Source organism: Sander vitreus, chromosome 5, assembly GCF_031162955.1.
Source record: "Sander vitreus isolate 19-12246 chromosome 5, sanVit1, whole genome shotgun sequence".
Lineage (NCBI taxonomy): Eukaryota > Metazoa > Chordata > Actinopteri > Perciformes > Percidae > Sander > Sander vitreus.
In genome coordinates, this window is record NC_135859.1 from 12,545,401 (window position 1) to 12,569,100 (window position 23,700).

Consider the following 23,700-nt stretch of genomic DNA (forward strand, 5'->3'; position numbering starts at 1 on the left):
CATTAAGAGTGTGTTGTGTGTGCAGCTGTGGCAGCGGTCAGACCTTCCTGACTGGCGTTTGGGGAAACACCTACCAGACCAGCTGGCAGAACCCTGGACAACAGGACCCTGGTAACACACACACACACACACACACACACACACACACACACACACACACACACACACACACACACACACACACACTTTTCTTGAAATCAATCTCCTTTTTGTCTTCTATTTTATTTTGGACGTTGAACCCCATACAAAAACGACAGTGGCATTTTGTAAACAAACTGGCATTTAAAAGGTTCAAATTCAAAAAACTCTATGAAGTTGATTAAAAAAGTAACTTAGTGAAAGGGGAAAATAATAGTATTAATATTTCATTTTATGGCAGTTTTTTGACACAGACATCAGAGTAACTTTTTTAAAAGGATGCACAAGAGATACATTTTCTGAGTTTGATTCCCAAGAGCTGTTTTTAATGGATTGGTTTGGAGTTGGTTGTAGATGATCCAGTGAGTTCAGTCTATAAACACCGTCAGACTTACTGTCCGTTTCTGTCTGTAGGTCAGCAGAGCCAGCCTCAGAACTTGATGACAGACTACAGTAAGGCCTGGGAGGACTACTACAAGAAACAGAGTATGTCTGTCTGTTCCTCCAGTAACAAAACAAATGAAAAATAGTGTTTATTTGGTTATTTAATTAGGACACACGTGTGAGTGGTATTCTTTCTTGGGTCTGAACATGCAAATACATAAAAAACGAAGAACGTAGAGTAAATCCAGCAGAGAGTATGTGGATATTAAACATGAGGGTGTACGTTTGTAGGAATGTTATGTAAATTGCTGTATTTACTATACTGATCCCCTCTGCTTTATGGAGCTTCATAGTAATTTTTAGCTCATTGTTAAATGTTCCTGTTTACTGTTGTGCTTCACTCTCAGTGCTCTCACAGCATTGTTTTTAGAGAAAATGCTGTTTAAAAAGCCACTGTGAAAACAAAGACTCCTAATCATCATCTGGAACTGCTGGATGTGGAAATAAGTCATTAACATTTTAACTTGAAACGGGATGATGAGGATATGTTAATGCTGTGTTCACTGCTTGTTTTGCTATTGCTGGTTTAACTAACTAACTTATTAAAACAATAGCAGAGATGTGGACGTGACCTCATGTTCATGTCTGTGTCTGCAGGTCAGTCCTCTCAGCAGAGTTCGGTGCCAGACTACACTGCAGCGTTAGCAGAATACTACAGGCAGCAGCAGCCCTACCTGTGGAACGCCGCCCAGATACAGGTAACACACAGGAAGCTTCCAGCTTACTGTAGTTTACCTGTTACAGGTTCTGGCTTGGAGTTTGGAGCCCAGAAACAATCAGGGAGGATTTTAAACAACAAACCTCACTACTGCTACAAAAGTTAAACATACAATACACACAATGATGTCATTTCCTGTCTCTTTAGGATCACTAGAGACTCATTCGTCACCGGTGAAGGCCTCGGATGGTCGTCGACGGCAACCGAATCGGGGTTTCCTAGCAACGCTCTGCCGCTTCCTCCTTCCTTTTGTAGAGAAAAATAAGGATTAACTGAAAAATCACGAACTCTTTTCTTTCTGTTTTTTAACCTTACAAAGTTGATATTTTGTCGGGCAGATTTTTTTGGACTAGCCTTTGGTCTCCACAGTGTAGACCTGGTTTTTCTTTTTGTTTTATTTTTTATCAAACTTGAACTTAAAGATGTATCAGTGTGGCTTTGAACAAAAAAATTCAGTATAATCTATATTTTGTCTAGTTTTATTTTCCAATAAGAAAACGGTATAAGGCTTAGCAGTCTTGAGTAATAAAATCAGATATTATTATTATTATTATTTTGTTTATGATAATGTTTTAAAGCATGCGTCAGATTGTGTGTGTTGACTCTCAGTTATATATTTTTTTTTTTATTTTGGCATAGAAATATTTTAATAGCGTCAGGTGGAAATTTAATGTTTTACCGTCAGAGACAAAACTGTTTTTTGTACTAAATTTGTGCTCGCTGGGTCTGTTTGTTCTCGATCTAATTTTACCTGTTTAGTCGCCATCTTGGAGGTGCAATGACGCGTTTATTGTTTTCTTTTGGTTTGATGATAGTTCTTATTCCTGTATCTCTATAGTGACTCTTTAGTTTTTATGATGTAATGATGAATAAATGACGATTTATATTGCGTTGTCTAAAGCCAGATCTCTCTGTGGTCAAACAGTTTGTGTCCTGCACAGGATTTAAACCTCTAGCCGACACCATGTTTCCCCGCCTCAACTTTCATTACAAAAAGGGGATAAATTACTATTTTCTTACAACGTGAAACTTTATTATTGTTATTGTAACTTAGTTCTGCATTTCTACTTTGCTGATTTGTTTATAGAAGAAGTGTTAGGAGCTGAACAATGAAGTTATCGATTCTATTAGCGATGTAAACTGGCGTGTTAGCTAAACGCGCAAGTTAGCTAAATGTGTGTTAACACACGAACAATGTTAGCAAACATATGTGTTACCTCAACTGTGTTGGCTGAATGAATGTGGTGGTTAAACTGTTTCTATTAGCTGTGTTTTATTAGCTGAATGTTAACTGAAAGGTGTGTTGTCTGAACAATGTTTGTGTTAGCTGTGTGCGTTAGCTTAGCGGTTTGAGTTAGCTTTTACTGAACATGCACGTTACGAATTTGTGTTAGTTGAATCAAAGTGGAGGCTGAACTGTTTCTGTTTTCCAGTGTGTGTTAGCAGAGTCTACTGGTTGTGTAGCTACTTGCTAAACATGTGCACTAATTTAACTTTGCAGCGCTCACGATTTATCGCAAATAGCAGAGTAAGAACAAAACGTTCACTTCAGCTTCCCAGTTGTAATTGTAAAAAACATATCAGCAACCAGTGACAAAATGGCTCCAAAGAACCTTCACTGGCATTAACATCTAAATAAAACCCAATAAACACGAATATAATCCACTCTGCTAGTTAGAAATAACTGCTATAACAATGTTAAACATTCAAACACATTGATCTACTCTAACTACATGGCTAGCTAAGGGAGCATTATCTTTGAATAATTTGTTAGGGTTCTTAAAATCTCCCTTATTCTCTAAACATGACATGAATACAGCATCAGTTAAATAAATCGTTAGCTAGTGCGCTGGCAGTACGACCCTGTTAGTTAAACTATGAACATTAGCAAAACTGTGTTGTAGCTTAATGGCCCTGAATGTGTTAGCTAAACTGTGTTTTGTGAACTTGTAGCTAAACTTGTGTGTTAGACGTGTGGTGTGTCGGAGTTAAACGGTGTGTATGTTGGCTGTATGTTGTGTGTCTGTTAAGGCTGGATTATGCTTCTCGAACATGCACGGTTGTCAAATTTCCGTGGCTATTTTATACGATCATGGAAGTATTTTTTGCTTTTACTTTTCGAACCCAACTCCCAACAGGTTTTTGGATTGTTTAACACATGTTGTTTAGATTAGGAAGACTTTAAAGTTACACCCCTAAAGCCCTCCTTGCATAAATACAAAGAGAGGTTTGTGCACCTTCGTAGAGGTGTAATTCCAACCTTAGCTGTATGTTTGTTTGCAGCGTGTGTCGTATTTTTGTGCGTTAGCTAAACGTTGTGTGTCGGACCACAGAGAGATTTGTCTTGCGTTGAGGGAGATCTGGCGGCTGTTGAGTTGAATATTGAATCAGTGGTTGTGCTTCTTGTATGTGTGAAGATGATGATAATAATAATGACAACGATAATAATGAGTTCTCCTGTACAAGGGTCTATTTAAATCTCTTTATCCAGTTTGAATATTCAGTTTGTCGATAAGATAATATGGTTTGTGTAAATTTCCACTCTCTGGCGGGTGCTCTCCAGTTAAAAATGTACTTTGTTATCCTGTTAAAAATTATATTGTTTAATTCACGTGTTGTGTCTAACCGATTTGCAAAGAAAAGCTGAGTATGTGTTATTTTCTCAAGACTGCTAGGCTAACTGTCTCCATCTCCTCTTCTTGTCTGTCTGTCTCCATCTGTCCGGACGTCACCACATTTAAAAAGTTAGTGGGATTTGTGATTTTTAACACGTCTGTAATCGGACCAGGCGCGTTGAACTGTCCCCGAGCTCGTTAGCGTGGCGGCTCCGAGACTAGGAGAGCTGTAGTGAGGGGGTTTTGCTCCCCGAAAAATAATTAAAAAACACTGGAGTGGACGGTGGCTCGATGTCCAGCCCCAGTTCCAGGGTTCCTAGGTGTCGACTGTTAGAAACCACACTGGGTTTAAAATAGTTAATAACTAGTCAGCGGGGTCACACCTTTCCAACGTCCCAGGGCCAGGACTGAACACGACATCACCCTTCCACTCCGGTTTAGATCTTCCTAGTCCTGACCCCTCGTCCTGAAGGGGTTATAGGGAGCTTTTTGGTTTCTTGGTTTCTGTTGTTTTTCTAACGGACAGACGTCCTAACTGTAACCTGCAGATTTTTCTATTAGATTCTATTGACCGAGTTGTGTATGAACCCGAGCCACGAGACTGTCGGTGGCCGAGAAATGGGAAGATGGATGATGATGATGATTAACATGAGGGCTAATAAACAGGCTCATTCTTTCTGACTGATTGTGTTTTTATGAATCTATTTTACTTAAGTGTCACAAGATTCACAAAGGATAGAAAATGAAACGTGAACTAAACTAAACCAATGTTATGGGATTTGGCAAAAGTGATCAAAGTTTTCCTAAACAAGTTCTTAATGTTCAACACAAATGATCAGGCCACTTGACACCTAAATTAGATACTATTCAATGTAGTCGCAGAAGCTTCTTCTGTTCAGGGATGACGTGAAGCTGGTCTCAGAAATCGTGTTTCTGTTTAATTATTTTAAGGTCATAAAGAAGCCTGATGTCAGTAAGTGTGACTTCAGGTTACTGAAGCTAAATTAAGTCAGACTTAAAAGAGTATTTCACCCTCGAAAATCTATACTGGGTAAACCCAGCCCGATCTGCCAGCGATTTGATTTCGCCCTGCAGCTCAGGCTGGAAACCTGTACATTTTTCGATCCTGCTTCCGTTACAAATCTACAGGGACCAATCACAAACTGGCTTATCCACCTGGCGCGCTATTGGCGGGTTTAACACGATGACGATGGAGAAGTGACGGCAAGCAGCTTTTTGTTTACATTCAATATGGCGGCCACCCAAGCGCAGCAACCCGTTGATTCCGCTGTCGCAGCTGTTTTCAAAGTACGTCACCCGGATGGTTGGTCTGATTGGTTGAAGGACTATCCAATTGCGTACAGAGTCATTTGAGCTATGCCCGTTGATCACACCTCTTGTGCAGTAGAAAATACAGAGCAGACTCCCCAGACTAACGTTCAATCTTAAAAGATTGAGCTTGGTCTGGTGATAGCCAGACTATCAAAAATCACCATTTGTATATAAATTACTCACGGAGTATTGCCTTACGTTCTTGATGACTTTGTTTTTGTCGCATGCCTCCACGGTGAACGGACAATCCAGGAACGGAGTAAATCCTTGATGCATTGAAGCCGCTTTCTCAACCACAGCAAAACCATATCAAAACATCTTTTTACAAACTCGCACAACTCGTGCAGTATAATCTAAGTCTTGTTTATCCAGTCGTATGCTTAGTACTTCCTAAACACATGCCTTGACTTACTTTTTAAAACACTTCCACCAGTGAGCTTTTGAAAAGTGCTCATATTATGCTTTTTGGCTTTTTCCCTTTTGTGGTTTCCTTTATTGTGTTATACATCTTTTTTGTGCATGTTATAGGTTTACGTGAAAAAGCCCAAAGTCCACCCTAAAGAAATTTATCGCCAACAGAAAACACTGTTCACAAACTGCTCCAAACAGCTCTATTGTAGTCCAGCCTTAATTCCGTGACGACCAGCCTTTACTTCGCGACTTTGTAACACACATTATAATGCTCGCCTAGCTGCTAGCGTAGCACGCCCTCATACTCTGCTTCTGATTAGCTAGCAGTACCTACCTAGCTACTGCGTCATGTGTAACTCCCAACAAAGATGGAACAGAAGTGAGATGCCTCACTCTGTAGCTAAAACAGAGAGCTCAACACACAGGGTGAAAAGAGGAGCTGCAGCAATGTACAGTACAACAAAAATATGTTTTTTTGAAAATGAAACCATGTAAACCTTTTCTGGTACAACCTCTAAATACAATTATGAACCTGAAAATGAGCATAATATGAGCACTTTAAATTAGCTGGTTACATGGTTAAACGTAATTTGCTCTTACCAGTGTATCGCCGTGTGTATTTTGTCCATAGAAATCCCCACCAATCGGTCCCAAAACGTCCCAGTTATAGTCAATGCCGTGAACATATTCTTTGTAAATCTTTACAATCATTCCCCGAAAGAACCAAGCAGGCCTGCCTTGTTGCACAATCCAAATTTTCTTCAAAACTTGCCATTTTCAGTGTGTAGCTTGCTAGCTCAGCAGTTTGTTGCTTTCCGAAGCGAAGGGATTTTGAGAACAGCAACACACAGGCTTCATCCTACAAATGTACTTCCGTTTATCCAGACTGGTGCCGTCCTAACAGATCTAACCTTTCGATAAATGGAGACCCAGAGATTGATTGATTTCATTTAATTGAAGCTCAACTGTCAAAATATAAACGAGGACGTCATACTAATACAGCTGGTAATACACTGTGAAAACTTACTGTAGCCTTCTGTTAGCATCCAGACAGCTTTGCATCTATTGCAACAGGACTTTATTGAATAAAATGATGAACAAACTAAGGTGTAGTAAACAAAACATTACAAAGAAAATAGAAAGAAGCTGAAAAAATGTGGCTGACTAGTGTTAGCAAGTTAGCTAAAGCTGACTCGGGGTCAGTGCATCTGAGCTTCCGTCACAGCATTTCTTTTTTTTTTTTTTTTCATGTCCTGACATGAAAAGTGGGATTTATCATTTATTCATGTTCCCAGAGCGGAGACAGATGGTCTGGCTGACGGCGTGATGTCATCCGTCATTAAGACATTACTGTAATCACACACACACATACTGACCTCCAGGGATCAATGAAAAGGCTGTGAGGGAGGAAGAGCAGACAGAGGAAGAAGAGCGGTCAGGCCTGCAGCTCTTCTTTTTCTGCAGCTTCTGAAGGATTTCTGTTTCCGTGTAGGTGTTGACATTAATGCATTGCACTTGTTTTGGTATCTTATCTCCTCTCTTTCTCTCTAAAAGTTAGATGTTGAGATTGATACAACTGTCATGTCTGTGCCTTATATAAGAAGCTACAATCAGCCGCTGCATAGCTTTTTTTTTTTTTTTCTTACCAGCGCAATTTCATGTTTTATGTGCACAAATCAATCACCTATGCACACAAGTTATTAGATCCATTAGGTAAACTACATATCCCCAAAGATATTTTTCTATCATGTATCTCATTATGTTGTGCATAAGAAAGTTATTCCCAAACTATTTCAGACTTTCTCTTTAGACTCTCCAGAGACAATAAGCATAATTAGCATGAAAACATCACTTCTGACTGTCATTGTTCATATTTTAGGATTTAGATCAGTGTTGGTGGTCAGGACTCCTGTTCTTTGTCATTTTAATTGACAGTGTTTCAAGCAGCAGCTGAGACTTTATTATTTTCAAATAAATAAAATCTCTCAGAGGGGGGCAGTTATTCGGGGACTTTTTTATTTTGACAGAATCAGAGGCTAGAATGAAAGGAGATGAAGAGGATGGAGACAGAGAGGAAATGGGACTTTATGGTAAATAATAAATAAAAGATAAGGTTGATGGAGAGGGAGGATAAAATGGAGGAAGAGGGAATAAAAATATAGGGATGAAAAGATAAGAGAGATGGTGGAGGTAATGACTGATGGAGAAATCGGACCGGAAACAAGGTGTGTGCGTGCGTGCGTGCGTGTGTGCGTGCGTGTGTGTGTGTGTGTGTGGTCATTAAGTACAGGATGCAGCTCTGTAAGTACAGATGAACTGTGTGTCAGACCTGATTAAACATTAAAGTGATGGCAATCTGGATCTAGTCCAAATTTTTTCTATGATGCTCAGGGACCAACAAGGGCAATAAACTATGTCTCAATCCACCACACTACGTGGCCAAAAGTATGTGGACGGCTGACCATATGTGACAGGGTAACAGCCTCCACAAATGGTTTCAGGAGTAATCTGATCAGATTTCGGCAAATGGATTGGGTCCAATCTTAAAAAATGAGTTGTTCAAAAGGGGGGGGGGGATATTCTGAAATTGGATAAGATCATGTAATCTAGTTTTGGTTTGGGATACCTTTTGATCTAAAAACATCAGGAGTATCCTGATTCCATCAAAAGCGTGGATTCAGGAACAAAATTTTACAATTTGTCTAATAATACTTCATTTGCATCAGGTAGTATATATCTTGATTTGTTCAGCTGATACAGTGGGTATTAGGCATCCGGTAGTAAAGTTTAAAAAAACAAGGATTTTGTCCTCATTAATTAATTCCCCCAAAATCAATATCAAAACAAAAAACAAAACTTTTATTTGATTCATACATTAAAATGACACAGTCAAAAGTTGTTTCTGACAAGTGCATCCCCCATGTTGTTTTCTGTCTCTTCACATACTATTCTATTCTACATTGTGATATGTAGTCCTATTTAGAGCACTGATTATCCTGATTTGCTAATCTTAAATTGTTTGCAACTGGATCACAGTGATCCAGTCCAATGTTGCTTTGAAAAATCAACACAAAAGTGTTCTGACAGAGTTATAAGAGTGTGATGATAAATCTGTGAAGTACTCCCATATAAAAAGCTTATATACCCATCCACCCCTTTCTATAGAAAGGACAAATTACTTTCTACACTGACACTGAACTTTGGCCCTGGACACAAAACATGAGGCTCAGAATCACCCATTATGGATGCAATGTTAAGGGATACTTGTTCTTCCACAGCAAACTGGGAAAACCATTGTTTTTATAGAGCTGTGTTGTTTCATGTTAAAACAGGAAACAGACAAACATAAGCATTGTTTAAAATGCCCATATCATGGAAAAAACATTTTTTCTGGGATTTGGGGTGTTATTTAGTGTCTCTGGTGCTTCCACACGCATACAAATTTTGAAAAAAAAACATCCATGCCGTTCTGAGTGAGATATGGGTTTCTGAATGTGTCCTGCCTTCAGTCTCCGGGTGAGCTGTTCAAAATCTGCACGGCTTTCTACGTACCTAGCCGAGACGAGGGACCTAGGGGGCTAACCGTTAGCATGCTAGCTCGTTCTCAATGGCAAAACACTACTACAACACACACAAATTCACCCTAATCTACAAAATAGATTGTATAGAACTACTTACATGTCCCTGTTCTGCAGGTATTCCACACAAAGTTGGAAGTGCGCCCTCGTTTAGAAGAAGTCTCCCGGCTAATCCTGCCTTGTACGGGCCGAAGTTGCAGAAACACCTAGCTAGCTCATGTAGTCCTTACCTAGCTACTGCGCATGTGCAACTGACAACAAAGATGTTACAGAAGTTGCGAGGTCTCACTCTGTAGCTAAAACAGAGACTTGAACACAGTGTGAAAAGAGGATCTGCAGCACTGTGCAGTACAAGAAAAATATGGTGTTTTTTGAAAATTAAACCATGTAAACCTATTCTGATACAATCTCAAATTACAATTATGAACCTGAAAATCAGCATAATATGGCAACTTTAAAATATAATTGTATACTGCATTAACATTTTACTTCATTGGAACTAAAAGCCAGAAATCTGACCTTAAAGAGGTGTCCACATACTTTTGGCATGCATTGTATTTTTCCTTCCCCAGTCGCAGATGGAGATGTCAGTCTGTCCCACTCCTCAGAGGATGATCCCTGCTATTGAACCATCGGGTCAGTAGATTTTCATTAGGTGTCCAGATCACGTCCCTGCAACTCAGAGGATGAACTCTTTATATGTTTAGACTTTTTGTACTTCAGGACAAACGGGATCAGGTGTTGGACTCGTGGATTTCGACAGTCAGACGTTCGTCTTCAGCGCCGATCACAAACAGCTCTGAGCTTCGAGGTGACGACCTCCATTGTCCCTCACTTGACTGCTGATCTACTACATCCTGTAAGGAGAGGGGACGTCCGAGCTGGGGGCCGACTCGGTCTGGCTGGACGTCGGAGACAAGTGTGTCAGCGGACTCCAGGTACAACAAGATACTGTGTTTTATTCTGTAGACGTCAGCACACATACTGACAGCGCAGGGATCCACAACTCACACTCAACTTTATTATTTAGATTCAAGCGTGATCAAATTCACAAATTTTAAGTTAAAAAAATCTTCAAAAGTACTGCACTGAATTTTAGGAAACTTGCTGTAGATGTTCCTGCTCCCCAGAGGATGAACCCCTTTCATTATGCTGTGAAAACAAAAGCTATTTACTGTGTAGGCCTATAGCATAAATATGCTTCGCCAAATAAGTTTTGAAAATGTATATGCACCACACAGGACATGACAGAGGTACAGATACTGCTCTTATCTTTATGCTACTGAAACTTGTCTCCTGTCTTGTGCTTCAATGTTTAACCAAGACCACCGTCTCTCCTGAACCTTAAACAAGAGATTCTTGAGTTGTCTGCAGAAAACTGTTATCAGGAGCCAGTCGCCAGGACACGAAACTGTACGAAAACAAACGAAATGTGTTGACAGTGAACAGTTTGCAGATCCATTAATTAAAACCACGTTAAAGCAACATTACCTGTCAAAACAAAACATGCAGATTAGATGCAAATTAACTTAATTTTCACGAGGTCAAGTTGGCTAGAAGATAATGCATATAGCCACCAACTACTAGTCAACATCTGATTATATTAACCACTGAATATTTGAAATTTCTCTGCCTATAGTCTCACTGAGTGTTTGAACATGTGAGTCAATAAACACACTGGTTTATGGTCAGATGAATTTGTCAGGTCTTTGATCAACTAGATTATTCAAACACAGACACTCAAATATGTTGTTGTTGTTGTAATGTTTTGTTTATTTTTTTGAGCAAGGCACAGTTAAATCGTAAATGCACAATAACGTAAATCCCTTTCCCCTCATTCAGGTCCACCCCTCTTCTATACTCACTAACGCTTCTCTTTCTCATACTTCAGTCATTCATTCCTCCATTTTCTCTCTCCTCCTTTCTCCTTCCACCTCCATACTCTCACAATGGACCCCCCCCCCCCCCACCCTTCATACCCCCCCTCGACCCCATTCGTTCATTCATTCACATAGTACATTTCCCCCGGGAATGGACAGGTACAGAAGTATTAGAGATTAACAAATATACATATACAAATTAACAAAGAAAGTTAGAAGATGATGAGACGGCAAAAAATACAAAAAAGAAAACATATTGTGTAGACACTCAAATCTGGTTATTTCATCTATAAACAGTTGCTTAGCTAAATTCAGTCAATCGCAACGTATATATTCATTTTAGAATACAACATTTATACTGTGATAGAACATTTGAGCCATATCACGCACTAGCACTAGCTGTTGAACCAATATAACCAGTACACCAGCCTCTAATCACCAGCCACAGTACAGACCAGTATGGGTGAGTGTGCCACGTCTCTAATAAAACCCTGATGTAAGCAGCATCTGTCTGACAACATGATATCTCTGCATGATTATCTGTTCTAGTCTATCTGTAGACGTTTAGTCAACCTGCCAATCAGACTCCTCATCAATTAGTGACCTCCATTAGTGCCTGATCAGTCTGACTGACTGCTTTAACAGTTCACAGTATGAGATAAACAGCAGCTCATCTGGTTCTACAGAGAGAACATCTCAAAATAAAGAATCTACAAGCCTACAGAATCCCAAACATATTTTCTTTCACAATGAATCTGTTGAATTCATTGTTAAAGAAAATATGTTTTATTATGTTGTTTGTTAGTATATGTTTGTTTGTTTAATCAATAAAGTTAATATTACATTCATATATTTTCTGCAATCTATAAAATAAAGGATGTCCTGCACTTTTAGGACATCCTTTGTTCATTTTAATATCTCTGAATTTGAACAAAAACTAAAATAATGTCCATTCTGTGAAACATATTCTCATGAACAACCCCCTCGACATGCAGATGATTCAACAGAGCGGGGGAAATACGGTGACAAGCTGCAGAAGAAAAAAAGAAACGGTGAACAAGAAGAGGGAGCGTTTGATTTTGAGTCCCGAGCAGCTGACAGCTTCTCTCTCTCTGCCTGCTGATGATTATTAAAAAGCTTTTTAAAGGAGGATTATTAGCATGAATACTAATGAGGCCGCAGTACGGCGCCTAATCACGTTAGCGGAACAATATTAGTGCGCCATTTGGGCTCATTCCCACCACCACCACCTCCTCCTCCTCTCTTCTCTTTCTTCTCCATTCACCTCCTCTCCATCCTAAGCTCTACCACTCCTCTCCTCTCCTCTCCTCTCTTCTCTTCTCTTCTCTTCTCCTCTCCTCTCCTCTCCTCTCTTCTCTTCTCTTCTCTTCTCTTCTCCTCTCCTCTCCTGTTGTCCTCTTGTCTTTACGCGTGCCAGTCACCTGCCGCTCCCTCCGCCTCCTGACTTCCCGTCGTCTTTTCGGGACTAAAGTGGTTTCTTATTGGCTGTATAGAGCGAGTATAAAGGCGGAGAGGACACCGGGACACACTCACTGAGGGCTTTTTTGTTGTAAAAAGCTCATTAAAGCGTGTCCTCCTTTAATAAAGACGCGGGTCTCCATTAATAAACTCCCGCTCGGCCCGCGTGCGTGGCGGCTGCAGCCAAACTCTCCTCCAAAAGAAAGAAAGAGACAGGGGGGAAAAAAAGAAAAGAAAATCCAGCGTTCATTGAGTCAAATCAATTGAAAAACATTTGCAAATCTGCCATTATTCCCGGATTTTCTCTCTTTTCTTCTCTTCTGTCTCTCGGGACAAAAGCGCGCAGCCTCCGTGTTTGGCACGGATCCGTTACGCACGGAGCTGTGGGGAGCCCTGCGGGGGAGAGCCGGCGGTGAAGCCGCTGGAGGTGAGCGGAGAGCCGGCTGAAGGACTCACCGAGCCGCCTGACAGCTCCTGAAGCCGACAGAGGTGCGCTGGAAGCCGGCGAAGTGTTTCTGAACGGCGGGTAGAAAAACTGTAGCTGCGAAAAAAGTTTAATAATATGAAATCTAATATATTATATGAAATATTATATATAAATAAGATTTTATATATGCTGAATACTTCCATATTTCATGTTAAAAAATAAAGCCATATTCATAAGAAGGACTGAAAGACTAAGACTGAAACACACATTGAGATTAATACATGTTCTATATTATATTTAATAGCAGCAAATCGAACTGGCTCTGCAGATTACAGGTGGTTAAATGTTCTTTTTCTGTCTGATGAATATTTCACATCAGTGCAGAAACATCAACAGGTTGAATCATTTCAGTCAGAAGGATCTGCTTCAGTTTCAGCCAAACTCCAAAATCGTACAAACTATAAAATAAACTTTGAACATGAACCATGTCGCAGATTCACTTTCATCTTTTGTATTTTTTGTATTTTTTTTATTAGAGCTGGTGTTGAAGATTTCACCTGTTTTTTTTAGCCTAACTCAAATGTCTCCGAGTGTATGGTTAATAGTGTTCATTTTATATCTTTGTTTTTTTTTCTACATCAAGTTCAGTTCTTTTTAACACCCAACAGTTTGGAAATCATCGTTTATGATCAAAACGAAATTAAATGATTCTGATGTTTCAACCGACAGACTGACGACAATAAAGGTGTGTGTGTGTGTGTGTGTGTGTGTGTGTGTGTGTGTGTGTGTGTGTGTGTGTGTGTCGCGCGCGCTTACGAGTGTCGACAATAAATGTTTAAAAACTCATAAATACAGATCAGAGTGAAAGAGAGAATAATAATCCTGTTGAGAGACGACAGGAGGGGGAGGAGGAGGAGAGTGAATGGAGGGATGAAGAAAGCAGCTGTTGTCTTGGTAATCTGTCCTCTAATCTGTTTTCCTGCTCTGTCACTCACACTGCTGCACACCTCCTCCTCCTCCTCCGTCTCTCCTTCTCCTATGCTCACATTCCACTGCTGAAGATTTGACTTTTAACTTTTTTTTTTTTTTTCCTTTAACTTTTAATTATTGTACAGAAGAAAAATCAACAAAATATGTATGAGCAGACAGACATTTAATTTGTGGTTTGTTTTAATGAGTAGCCTGAAATATCATCGCACCGTCAGTTAAAAAGCTGCAGGTTTTATTTTACATAGCCTACACACGTAGATGCATATACTGTTTACATAAATAGGCTACATATTCAAATGTATAGGCTACACATCTGTCTTCTCTTTAATCTGGTTATATAAAATCCAACTATGTACACAAAGCTGGAAGAACACTTACATTTCCCCTCAGGACACACCAAACCACAGACCCAGAACAAAAGAGGTGTCCACATACTTTTGGCCAAATGGTGTAGTATGAACTCGACTGACAACCATGGTGTCTTTTTTGTTTTCATGTGTGCTGTAATATCCACTCGTGTCTAGGCTCTACTGTACGTTCACAAATCGTCTACCCAAAAAGTAAAGTGAGAATTATTAATTAAAGAGAATGTGTTTTTCCTTTTTCCTCCACATCACAACAAATAGCCTATATCTAGCCCACATGTTCTGCCTTGACTCTAAATCAGCAGCCTACACTAGACTTCTCAGATAATTCTCTACAAGCGCTTTTGGTGTATTCTGCAGGTCGTTCAGAGTAAAAGATGTTTCTGTTGAATATTTTTTAAATATAATTGTTCAACACTGTGAGCAGCACAAACTCAAATCCATTCACCTCCACCGTGTTGATGTGGAGACATACATCTCGCATCAGATGGAGGAGAGGAGCTTCAGTGAGCAGACCCTTTAAAGCACAGTATAGTCAGAAAACCTTGAGCAGAGAACAGGTCTCTAACTGCTGCTCTCTGTTCTGTTGTTGTTGTTTTCTCATTAAATCCTAATTGAGTGTCTCTAGGGTATCACGAGCCGGAGCTGTAAACGGAGCCAACAGCGTGTGGAGGGGACGCGCACACACACACACACACGCACGCACACACACACACACACACACACACACACACACACACACACACACACACACACACACACACACACACACACACACACACAGACTCTCCTCCCTCCTCTCTTTATAGAAATGTTGGAGGAGCTGATTACAGCCCATTACAGACAGACCAACAGACAGACAGGGTGTATATAGACCAACTCACTTTGTGATCAGCAGCACTCCTAACTTCTATTAACACTTTAACACATTAACAAATTGTATTGAAATAGAAGGATATAACAACAAGTGGAGCTTTAATTCCAGCAAGACTCTGACACTTGTTTGGATTTTTTTATTTTTATTTTTTTAAGTTTTGTTCACCTGAAGGCCTTTCCCCCCCCCCTCCTCCGGTCCCCTGACACCGGCTCTTGCTGCAGCTTCTGCCCGCTCCCGGCTCCTTCCCGTCCGGCTATGGGCTCCGTGTTGCCCGGCTCCTCGCTGGGCCTGAAGTCGGGCTTTAAGCCGCACCAGCCGCTCTCCCTGGCGGACATCATCACCTCGGACATCCTGCACAGCTTCCTGTACGGCCGCTGGAGGCACGTGCTGGGCGAGCAGCACCACCATGTCCCGCACCAGCATCACCTGCAGCACGAGGACCGCACCACCCCGAGCGCGAGCCCCAAGACCGCGTTCACCGCTGAGGTGCTCGCGCAGTCCTTCTCCGGAGGTCAGTAACGACACTTCAATTAACCGATTAAATTAACCGTCACACCTTAAATATCCTTTAATAATAAAGTCATGTTTTAATCCTCCAGTTTCAGGAGACTGACGCTTACATTTACCTCCTAAACAGCCTATTTTATTATCTTCATCACTTGCGTGGGATCAACGAAGTCATATAGCCTACGATCTTATCGTATCAATATTTATTTTTGATCTTAATGTTATCATTATGTCAGACTGATGAGCTTTAGACTGATGATAGAAGTAGGCTAACAAAGGACTTTTATTTTTGCCACTTTCTTTATTTCAAAGGGAAATATAGGCTAGCTATTTTTATTTGACCTCATTTTGTACGTTTTTCTTGTTGCTGATTAAGGTTTTTCTCCCAAGCAAATCATCTTACAAAATATGAAGCATTGTTAGGCTATATCTTAAACTATAGCATATCGAACAATAGCCCCATAACGATACATATATCACATTGACCTGCGAAAACATTAACATGCTGATGTATTTCTGCATTACAATAATCAATATTGTTGTTGTAAAAGTTTAAAGTCTGACAAACGTGTAAAATTAGTTGAGAGTTTCACCTGCCAATACAACGTTGATTTATATGATTCATATATATATATATATATATATATATCCTAAATTAAATAATTAGTCTATAAGCTATACTATGAACCTTATCAATAACCGATCAAACCGTTTGAATGCGGTGAACTCGGCGTGTGACGGGTCAGATTGAATGTCTTTATCTGCGAGCCACCGACCAATCTCTACAAAATCATTAAAACCCCAATAATAAATTAGGGTTATCAATTCATTTAGCGGCCACCTGTTGATCGTTAATGAGAATGTCCGAACTTGTCGCTAATGTTAATAAATCATTTGTAAATGTGGGGTCTGCGCTTTTAAAGTTCAAATCTTTGAACAAAACTAAGCTTCACTCGCGGCCTTTTTTTTGTCTTTCATTCATGTTTCTTTTTTCTTTTTTATTTTAAATACATTTTATTGTGGAATTCGTTTCCGTTTTCGGTCAACTTCGTTAGGAACAATTTTAAAGAAGCCATAAGAGCTTGAACCCGGACTCATGATCCTCCCGTTTCATTCGTAAATGATTATTTCTGGTTTATTATTTCCCTCTGCCGGAATTTAAATCCGTTTTCTCCGTCGTGTGAACGGAATCCGCTGAACTTTCTCCTCGTGGCATTTATGAGTTTTTTTTTCTTCTTCTTTTCTAGTTTTAAATTCGGATAATCTTCTACTTTTATCGCCATTTAAATCTCTTTTCTCCTTTATGTCACAACCTGTTTCACGCTCCGCCCTGAGCGTGAAACAGGTTGTGACATTTCTATGTTCCTCTTTGTATTTTTATTTTGATCTCCTTATAGTCTATCATTTTATTTATTGTAGGCCTATTTTTCCATTTGAGTTACCCTGTCCGGGATCTCAGACTCTTCTTCTTCTCCTCTTCTTCTTTTTCCTCTCTTGTAGCCTATACATAAAGTCTGTCCATCTAAAAGTCATCATGAATTAAGATTCCCCCCCCCCGCGGCTCAGTGGGCAGCAGAGGGGAGTTGTGTAGACATAATGCGGCTATTGAAGGAGAAAAAAAGAGCATTTAACCTTCTTTTTCCCTTTGCCAAGGCTCAGTTTCATGCTGCAGTCACTGCTTGTGGGAAACTTCAGCTTTGCAACATTGCGAACATCATGTCCTTTTCCAATAAAACACAGAACAAGGCTGCAGCTCACCCGACTCACTGTTAAATCTGCAAAAATGTATTTTTTTTTATTGTCACTTCTAGTTTTCTGATTTCACTCATCAAAGTTTAGTTTTTTAAGAGTACAAAATAATGTCAAATAATGCTAGGCGTGCAAATCAATACATGTATCTTAATTTTGTGTTCAGAGGTCCAGAAGTTGTCCAGCCTGGTTTTACCCAGTGAGGTGATCATCGCTCAGAGTTCAGTCCCAGGTAAACTGTCCCTCTTTTGTATTTTGAACTAACACATCATCTGCCTTGGTCTTTCTTGTTATTTAGCATGAAAACCAAATGTAGCGTATAGGCTACTTAATAAGGCTACTTGTTCATATGAATAACTCTTCATTTTAATCTGCTTTCTCTGGCTTTTTACCTTCATGCCTCACATCATCTCACCTGTCACTTTTGTCTCCTCATGAACACCTGTTGAGGAGTGTCTTTGTATGTAAATGTGCATTGATCCACTAAATATGAATAATAAAGAAATAAGATTTCAGAGTGATAACTGGTCTGAGTCCAGCCTACAAAGCATTTCCCTTCAGTGTCAGTCAGAGATAAAATGAACTGAAGGAGACAAAACATTTAAAATATGAAAGAAAGCTGAAGAAACTGACTTCACTACAGCTAACTTCTTTTGGTATTGTCAGAGGTGTGTGTTGTATGAATGTATAGCTCCTGTTTGGGTGTTTGGTTTTTACACTGTAAATGTTGGCGTGTAGTATATGTAGGTTATATACAGTATATATTCCTGCAGTAACAGCAGTTTGTCTCTGCTGTATTTCAGGAGAAGGTTTGGGTATTTTCTCTAAAACATGGATTAAAGCTGGAACAGAGATGGGACCTTTCACCGGACGCCTCATCTCACCTGAACACATCGACCTGTACAAGAACAACAACCTCATGTGGGAGGTAAACAAAGTTTGCTGTATCTCAATATTAAAGGTGCTGTAGGTAGGATTGTGAAGATCCAGGACTTAGCCAAAATATTTGAACATCGACAACTTCTCAGTCCCTCCCCCCTTTCCGCTAAAACCCGGTCTCCTAAGCCCCTCCCCCCACAAGGGAGAATGTGTGCATGAACAGTGATTGACATGCAGTTAGACACCCCCCCTGATTGGTGCATCTGAACAGGGAGCTGTGGATTTTTGCAAATTGCACTACAGGCTGTAGGTGGTGCCAGAGGAGCCGGATTTTTTTTTTTAATTACCTGCTTCATGTAGTTCTACTCGAACATAGGGTCAGTTTCAGCAGTTATGACAGAAAGTTACTTTTATAAGTCTTACCTACTGCAACTTTAATATTTACATTTACCAACATTTACATGTATATCGACTTATATTGACTATATGACTCATTGTTAGCTAGCTAGCTTGCTTTCTAACCTTCTAACCAACCATCTCGCTAACTGAAAGCTAGTTAACTAATAAACTGACTAACTTTTTACACATTGTAGCCACCTGATTGCTATTCAGTCAGCTAGCTATGGCTGGCTAAGTGATTGTAAATCTGTAATTAGCTCCTGTAGCTAACCAGCTACCTGTAACTAACTGACTGACTGCTAGCCAGCTAGCTTGCTAATTAACTGACCAACTTACTTGCTGTCTGTTAGCTTGCTAACTAACCACCAGACTACCTGACTGATTGCTAAGTGATAGCTAATTAAATAACTGACTGACTGATTAAAGATATTATATGTAATATTTCTGCATACATGTCTTTAGTTGTGTACTTACAGTATCCCAAAAGTTTCCAACAATGTTCAAACCCAGATAAATCTATAATTTTAATTATTGACCCGGAGCGTGTCGTTTGGTCGCTTTTTAATGGTTTCATATAACCTTTGACCCCTCTAGTTGCTCTAACTTCCATCAAAAGACAAGAAACACTGCCTGGTCAGAGAACTGTAAATCATACAATGTCACAGTTATAGTCAGTAGCAGTAATACACTATGTTGTCATTAATTGCATGCCACTTTGCAATCCAGTAATACAGTAGAGACTTAATTTAATATGATATTTCAATATCGATCCAGCTTATTGCGATGCTACGTTGACAAGTGGCTCATGCTAATGCTAATGCTATAAGTTATTTTTTGTATGATTGTTTAAACCATGGTTAACAGCACTGGGCTACCCCCACGATACATTTTGCCACATAACTTTAGCTGATTGGGTAGTCGATTAATATAATGCTAAATTAGCCAGCTAGTGTGTTCCGGTGTGTTATAATGGATCCCACATAACTTCTAGGCAAGTCCTGCCCTACGAAGAACCTTGATTGGTTGGGGTTAGACATTGACCTTAAGTGGTTAAGATTAGGATAGCCGATTAGTCAGGGGATAGGACCTGTACAAATCGGGTTACGTTACCTTGCGTAAACATGGACGCCTGGCCAATAGTAGTGTGTGAATGCTATTGAAGGACGGGTCTTGCCTAAAAGTTGTGTAGGTTCCATAATAACACAGTCCCGGTTACCAAATGTAACGTGAATAAAACTTTAATAGATTAACATGTCCGTGAACAGATACATTTTAGTTGGCAATGTTGGTTAACAATAAAGACAATAAACAACTCCCATGATCCCACGCAACTTCACAACGTCATCAAAAGTCCGTGTTTACATCCATAGTTGAGTCGATTTTAAGAGACCCCTAGTGGCAGAAAATTACATTATAGTACGTTTAACTACTAGCTACTGTAGGTAACTAGCCAACAATCTGTATCTTACTCACTGGCACAGTGTCTAGCTGAGGGACAAATTATTGAACTCTTGGATAATAAAACAACCAGAAAACAGTTATATAGTAAACATAACTAGACATAATAGGCCATGTTTTCTCCTCCCTCTCAGGTGTTTAATGAGGACGGGACGGTCAGGTATTTCATCGATGCGAGTCAGGAGGACCAGAGGAGCTGGATGACTTACATTAAGTGTGCGAGGAACGAGCAGGAGCAGAACCTGGAGGTGGTTCAGATTGGCAGCAGCATCTTCTACAAGGCTGTGGAGGTAAGTGAACGCATCACCGTCGGCATGCACACCTATAATATCAACTCCACTTCTTCTATAGTTGTCTGTCTAACAGTGGTGGAAGAAGTAGATCCTTTACTTCAGTAAAAGTACTAATACCACACTGTAATAATACTCCACTACAAGTAAAAGTCCTGATTGATCATCAAAAAAAGTAAAATGTTCTCTGTCAAGTGGTTTACGTTATACCTGATGTTTCTGGATTAATAATACTGCTGCATTAATATGTATATAGCATTTTACTGCTGTAGATGTTTAAGTTTGAGCTGATTTTAACGCCTTTATATGCTGTTGGGTAGTTTAATCTACAGCAATGCATCATCTTCTGTAAGATTATCACGTTTGACTGTCCTGTGAGAACCACATATCTCTAAAAAGTCAACTCTTCATGGTGTCAGAAAAACAGCCCAGTTTTTAAGCTTAGCTTAGACTTTATTTAGATTATGTAGCATTTAACATAAAGGAACACGTCATCCTTCAGTTTATAACAAACATTCAACCTCAACACATCTGGAGATACATGGTTTTTCACTGGACGGGAAGGGGATATTTTAAGGTATTTATAGCCTAATGCCAGTGCCTGCAGATAGGAAATAATCCTGTTCATATTTCATTTTATATAATATAATTTATTTCTAGAGCAGTTTCTGAAATGTGCTTTATACATTAGCCTACATGAATTAAACATGAAATCCAGCCTTTAGACAACAAAAGACATTCAATAAAGCAGAATTGAAATCAATTCCAGGAATTTAAGAATTAAAGACACAATTAAAGTAAAACCAAGAAATCCAAGACCCATAAAGATGCAAACAAAACATGAAAGTGAAAAAGATGCAGAGATTTTTTGAGTAAACCGAGTCATATTCTTTAGCAGCTGAGCAGACGCGTTAAGAAGAGTTCAGGTGTGTGTCGCCCTCTGTTGGCTGAAAGAGTTAAGACTAAATCCAGTGTTCCTCCTATGATTTTAACTCCCAGATCTGAACATTTCAGGTGTTCTAATCGAGTGCTTGGTGATTCATACATTCATTATACATATGTATTTGCCATTTTGGTTTAAAGACAGGAAAATATCCGAAAATGTCCTCCTCCAGTGACTGATAAATAATTAACCTCCATGTATTTCTCCTCAGACAATCCCTCCGGATCAGGAGCTGCTGGTCTGGTACGGAAACTCCCACAACACCTTCCTGGGAATCCCTGGAATTCCTGGAGGAGACGAAGAACAGAGCAAGAAGACCAAAACCGGTAAAGATTATTGGTTATTGATCTGTGAATGTATCCACATATAACGGCATTTTGCTTCCATACATTCAGCTGTTAGAATAAACCATTACATTTTCTAGCAAGGCTGTTTAATCAGCATTAATATCAGGCAAAATGCAGTTTTAGTGTGGCATCAGTCTGAATCGTTTCTCCTCCTCCTCAGATGAATTCCACACCTGTGAAGGCTCCTCTTCCTCCTCCTCCTCCTCCTCCTCTTCTTCCTCCTCTTCCTCCTCCTCTAGTCTGGGCCGCATGCGTTGCGTCATCTGCCATCGCGGCTTCAACTCCCGCAGCAACTTGCGCTCCCACATGCGCATCCACACGCTGGACAAACCGTTTGTCTGCCGCTTCTGCAACCGCCGGTTCAGCCAGTCATCCACGCTGAGAAACCATGTCCGGCTGCACACCGGTGAGCGCCCGTACAAGTGCCACGTCTGCCAGTCGGCGTACTCGCAGCTGGCCGGCCTGAGGGCGCACCAGAAGAGTGCCAGGCACCGGCCCACAGGAGACGCCGGCGCTGCGGTGGGAAGCGTGGTGTTGCACGCTGCTCACGCAACTCACTCACCTCCTCCTCACCCACCACAGCTGACCACCATGCCTCATCCAGCATCACTGGTTCACCATGTACCCACCATGGTGCTGTGATAGGGGGTAGACAGACAGACGCACCACAGACAGACAGATAAACAGATACATCTTTTAACTTAAAAAATATTTGGACAAAATAAGACAGAAAGGTGTATCACCATCATTGAAGAACATGACTGGAAGTTACTCTGTTAGCCAGGTGAATCGGTCCAATTGCGGCTCAGTGTCAGCACATTTGGCTGTGTTCTGGTAGCCCAATTCTGACAAGAGGCTCCTGTTAGTGGCTCTCACTCCAGCTTTTGGCCAGAGTCAGAACATGAAATCAGACCAGGTTACTTTGGCTGATTTTGGCAAATCATCATGCAGGACCAGTCGTTTTCAGATAGTGTTACGCTAGAAACACAATACATAGTATTGACCGTTCAGAACAGAAGTATTACATCAAAAATGTGTTGATGCTTTGTATCAACATGCCAGAAATCACCTCAAATGAGGATATGCTTTCCAATCTGCCACAAATATTTAAAAGCTGAGTTGTCAGTTGACTTTCTTGAACAAAACAGCAGTGAGGCCGGCAGATGTTGCCAAAACACTTCAAATCAATTTTCAGCATATTGATTCAATGGGGTTTGGTGCTTCAGATAGTTTTGTTTCCCCATCACTGGCACCATATTCATGGCACTGTTGGACTTGGATTTGAGCTACCTGGGTAATCATTTCCAAAGAAAACTCAACTCTTCAACACCTAGACAGCTGTTAGCTAGATGACAAGTTACATTCTTTAAACATCAAATAAATCAGATTGATCAGAAGTAAACTGAACACTATCCAGACAGAGGATGTTTGTACATTATATGCATGCACACACACACACACACACACACACACACACACACACACACATTTATTAGATAACAGACACACTTAGATAAGCATATACACACACACAAACAGTTCTTAATTAAGAGTTTAAGAGACACTCTGATAATGATTCATAAAACAGTTGCATGATGGGACACAGTGTTACAGCCTGTGACTCCGGTATAAATCATGTATCTGTGAGAAGATGATGTCGTGCTTTGGTTTGCATGCAAATGGTTCTCTGTTAAAGGCGTGTGTGTTGAAAACCAAGAGGCGTTACAGTCTGAGCACTGAGGCTCCTTCACAGGAATCCTCTGAGTTTCTGGTAGATCGTCGTGTTGATGAGTTTACAGAAACATCCAGTTATTCCCATGCTAACAGCTAAGCATACATGATGCTAAAGCGCAATCTATAGTTTATGTGTCTAC

At 40.2% G+C, this 23,700-nt stretch overlaps 2 protein-coding genes across 8 annotated transcripts in view; both read left to right on the plus strand.

The window, feature by feature from the left end:
* The window catches only part of LOC144518053 (far upstream element-binding protein 3-like), a 29,383-nt gene extending 24,787 nt beyond the window's left edge, over positions 1-4,596 (plus strand). For 5 of the 7 annotated variants that reach the window (XM_078250418.1, XM_078250422.1, XM_078250420.1 and 2 more), the window contains exons 15-18: positions 26-111; positions 553-624; positions 1,180-1,280; positions 1,448-4,596. In XM_078250418.1, the coding sequence (XP_078106544.1) occupies positions 26-111; positions 553-624; positions 1,180-1,280; positions 1,448-1,456 (268 nt within the window). In that variant the 3' untranslated portion in view covers positions 1,457-4,596. The remainder of the gene's footprint in view (positions 1-25; positions 112-552; positions 625-1,179; positions 1,281-1,447) is intronic. The other 2 variants (XM_078250424.1, XM_078250423.1) reach the window with 1 other exon arrangement.
* A 10,913-nt stretch (positions 4,597-15,509) lies between these two features.
* On the plus strand, positions 15,510-22,468 carry LOC144517602 (PR domain zinc finger protein 12-like). The gene is made up of 6 exons (XM_078249687.1): positions 15,510-15,765; positions 17,677-17,742; positions 18,314-18,438; positions 20,381-20,536; positions 21,691-21,805; positions 21,987-22,468. Exons 1-6 carry the CDS (start codon positions 15,510-15,512, stop codon positions 22,466-22,468), a joined length of 1,200 nt encoding a protein of 399 aa, XP_078105813.1.
* Positions 22,469-23,700: the final 1,232 nt, after the last annotated feature.

Bases quoted from the DNA above. Each gene is read 5' to 3' on its own strand.
- LOC144517602 (XM_078249687.1), top strand. From the start codon at position 15,510: ATGGGCTCCGTGTTGCCCGGCTCCTCGCTGGGCCTGAAGTCGGGCTTT. The intron at 17,743-18,313 runs GTAAACTGTCCC...GCTGTATTTCAG, and splicing joins CGCTCAGAGTTCAGTCCCAG to GAGAAGGTTTGGGTATTTTC. The intron at 18,439-20,380 runs GTAAACAAAGTT...CCTCCCTCTCAG, and splicing joins ACAACAACCTCATGTGGGAG to GTGTTTAATGAGGACGGGAC.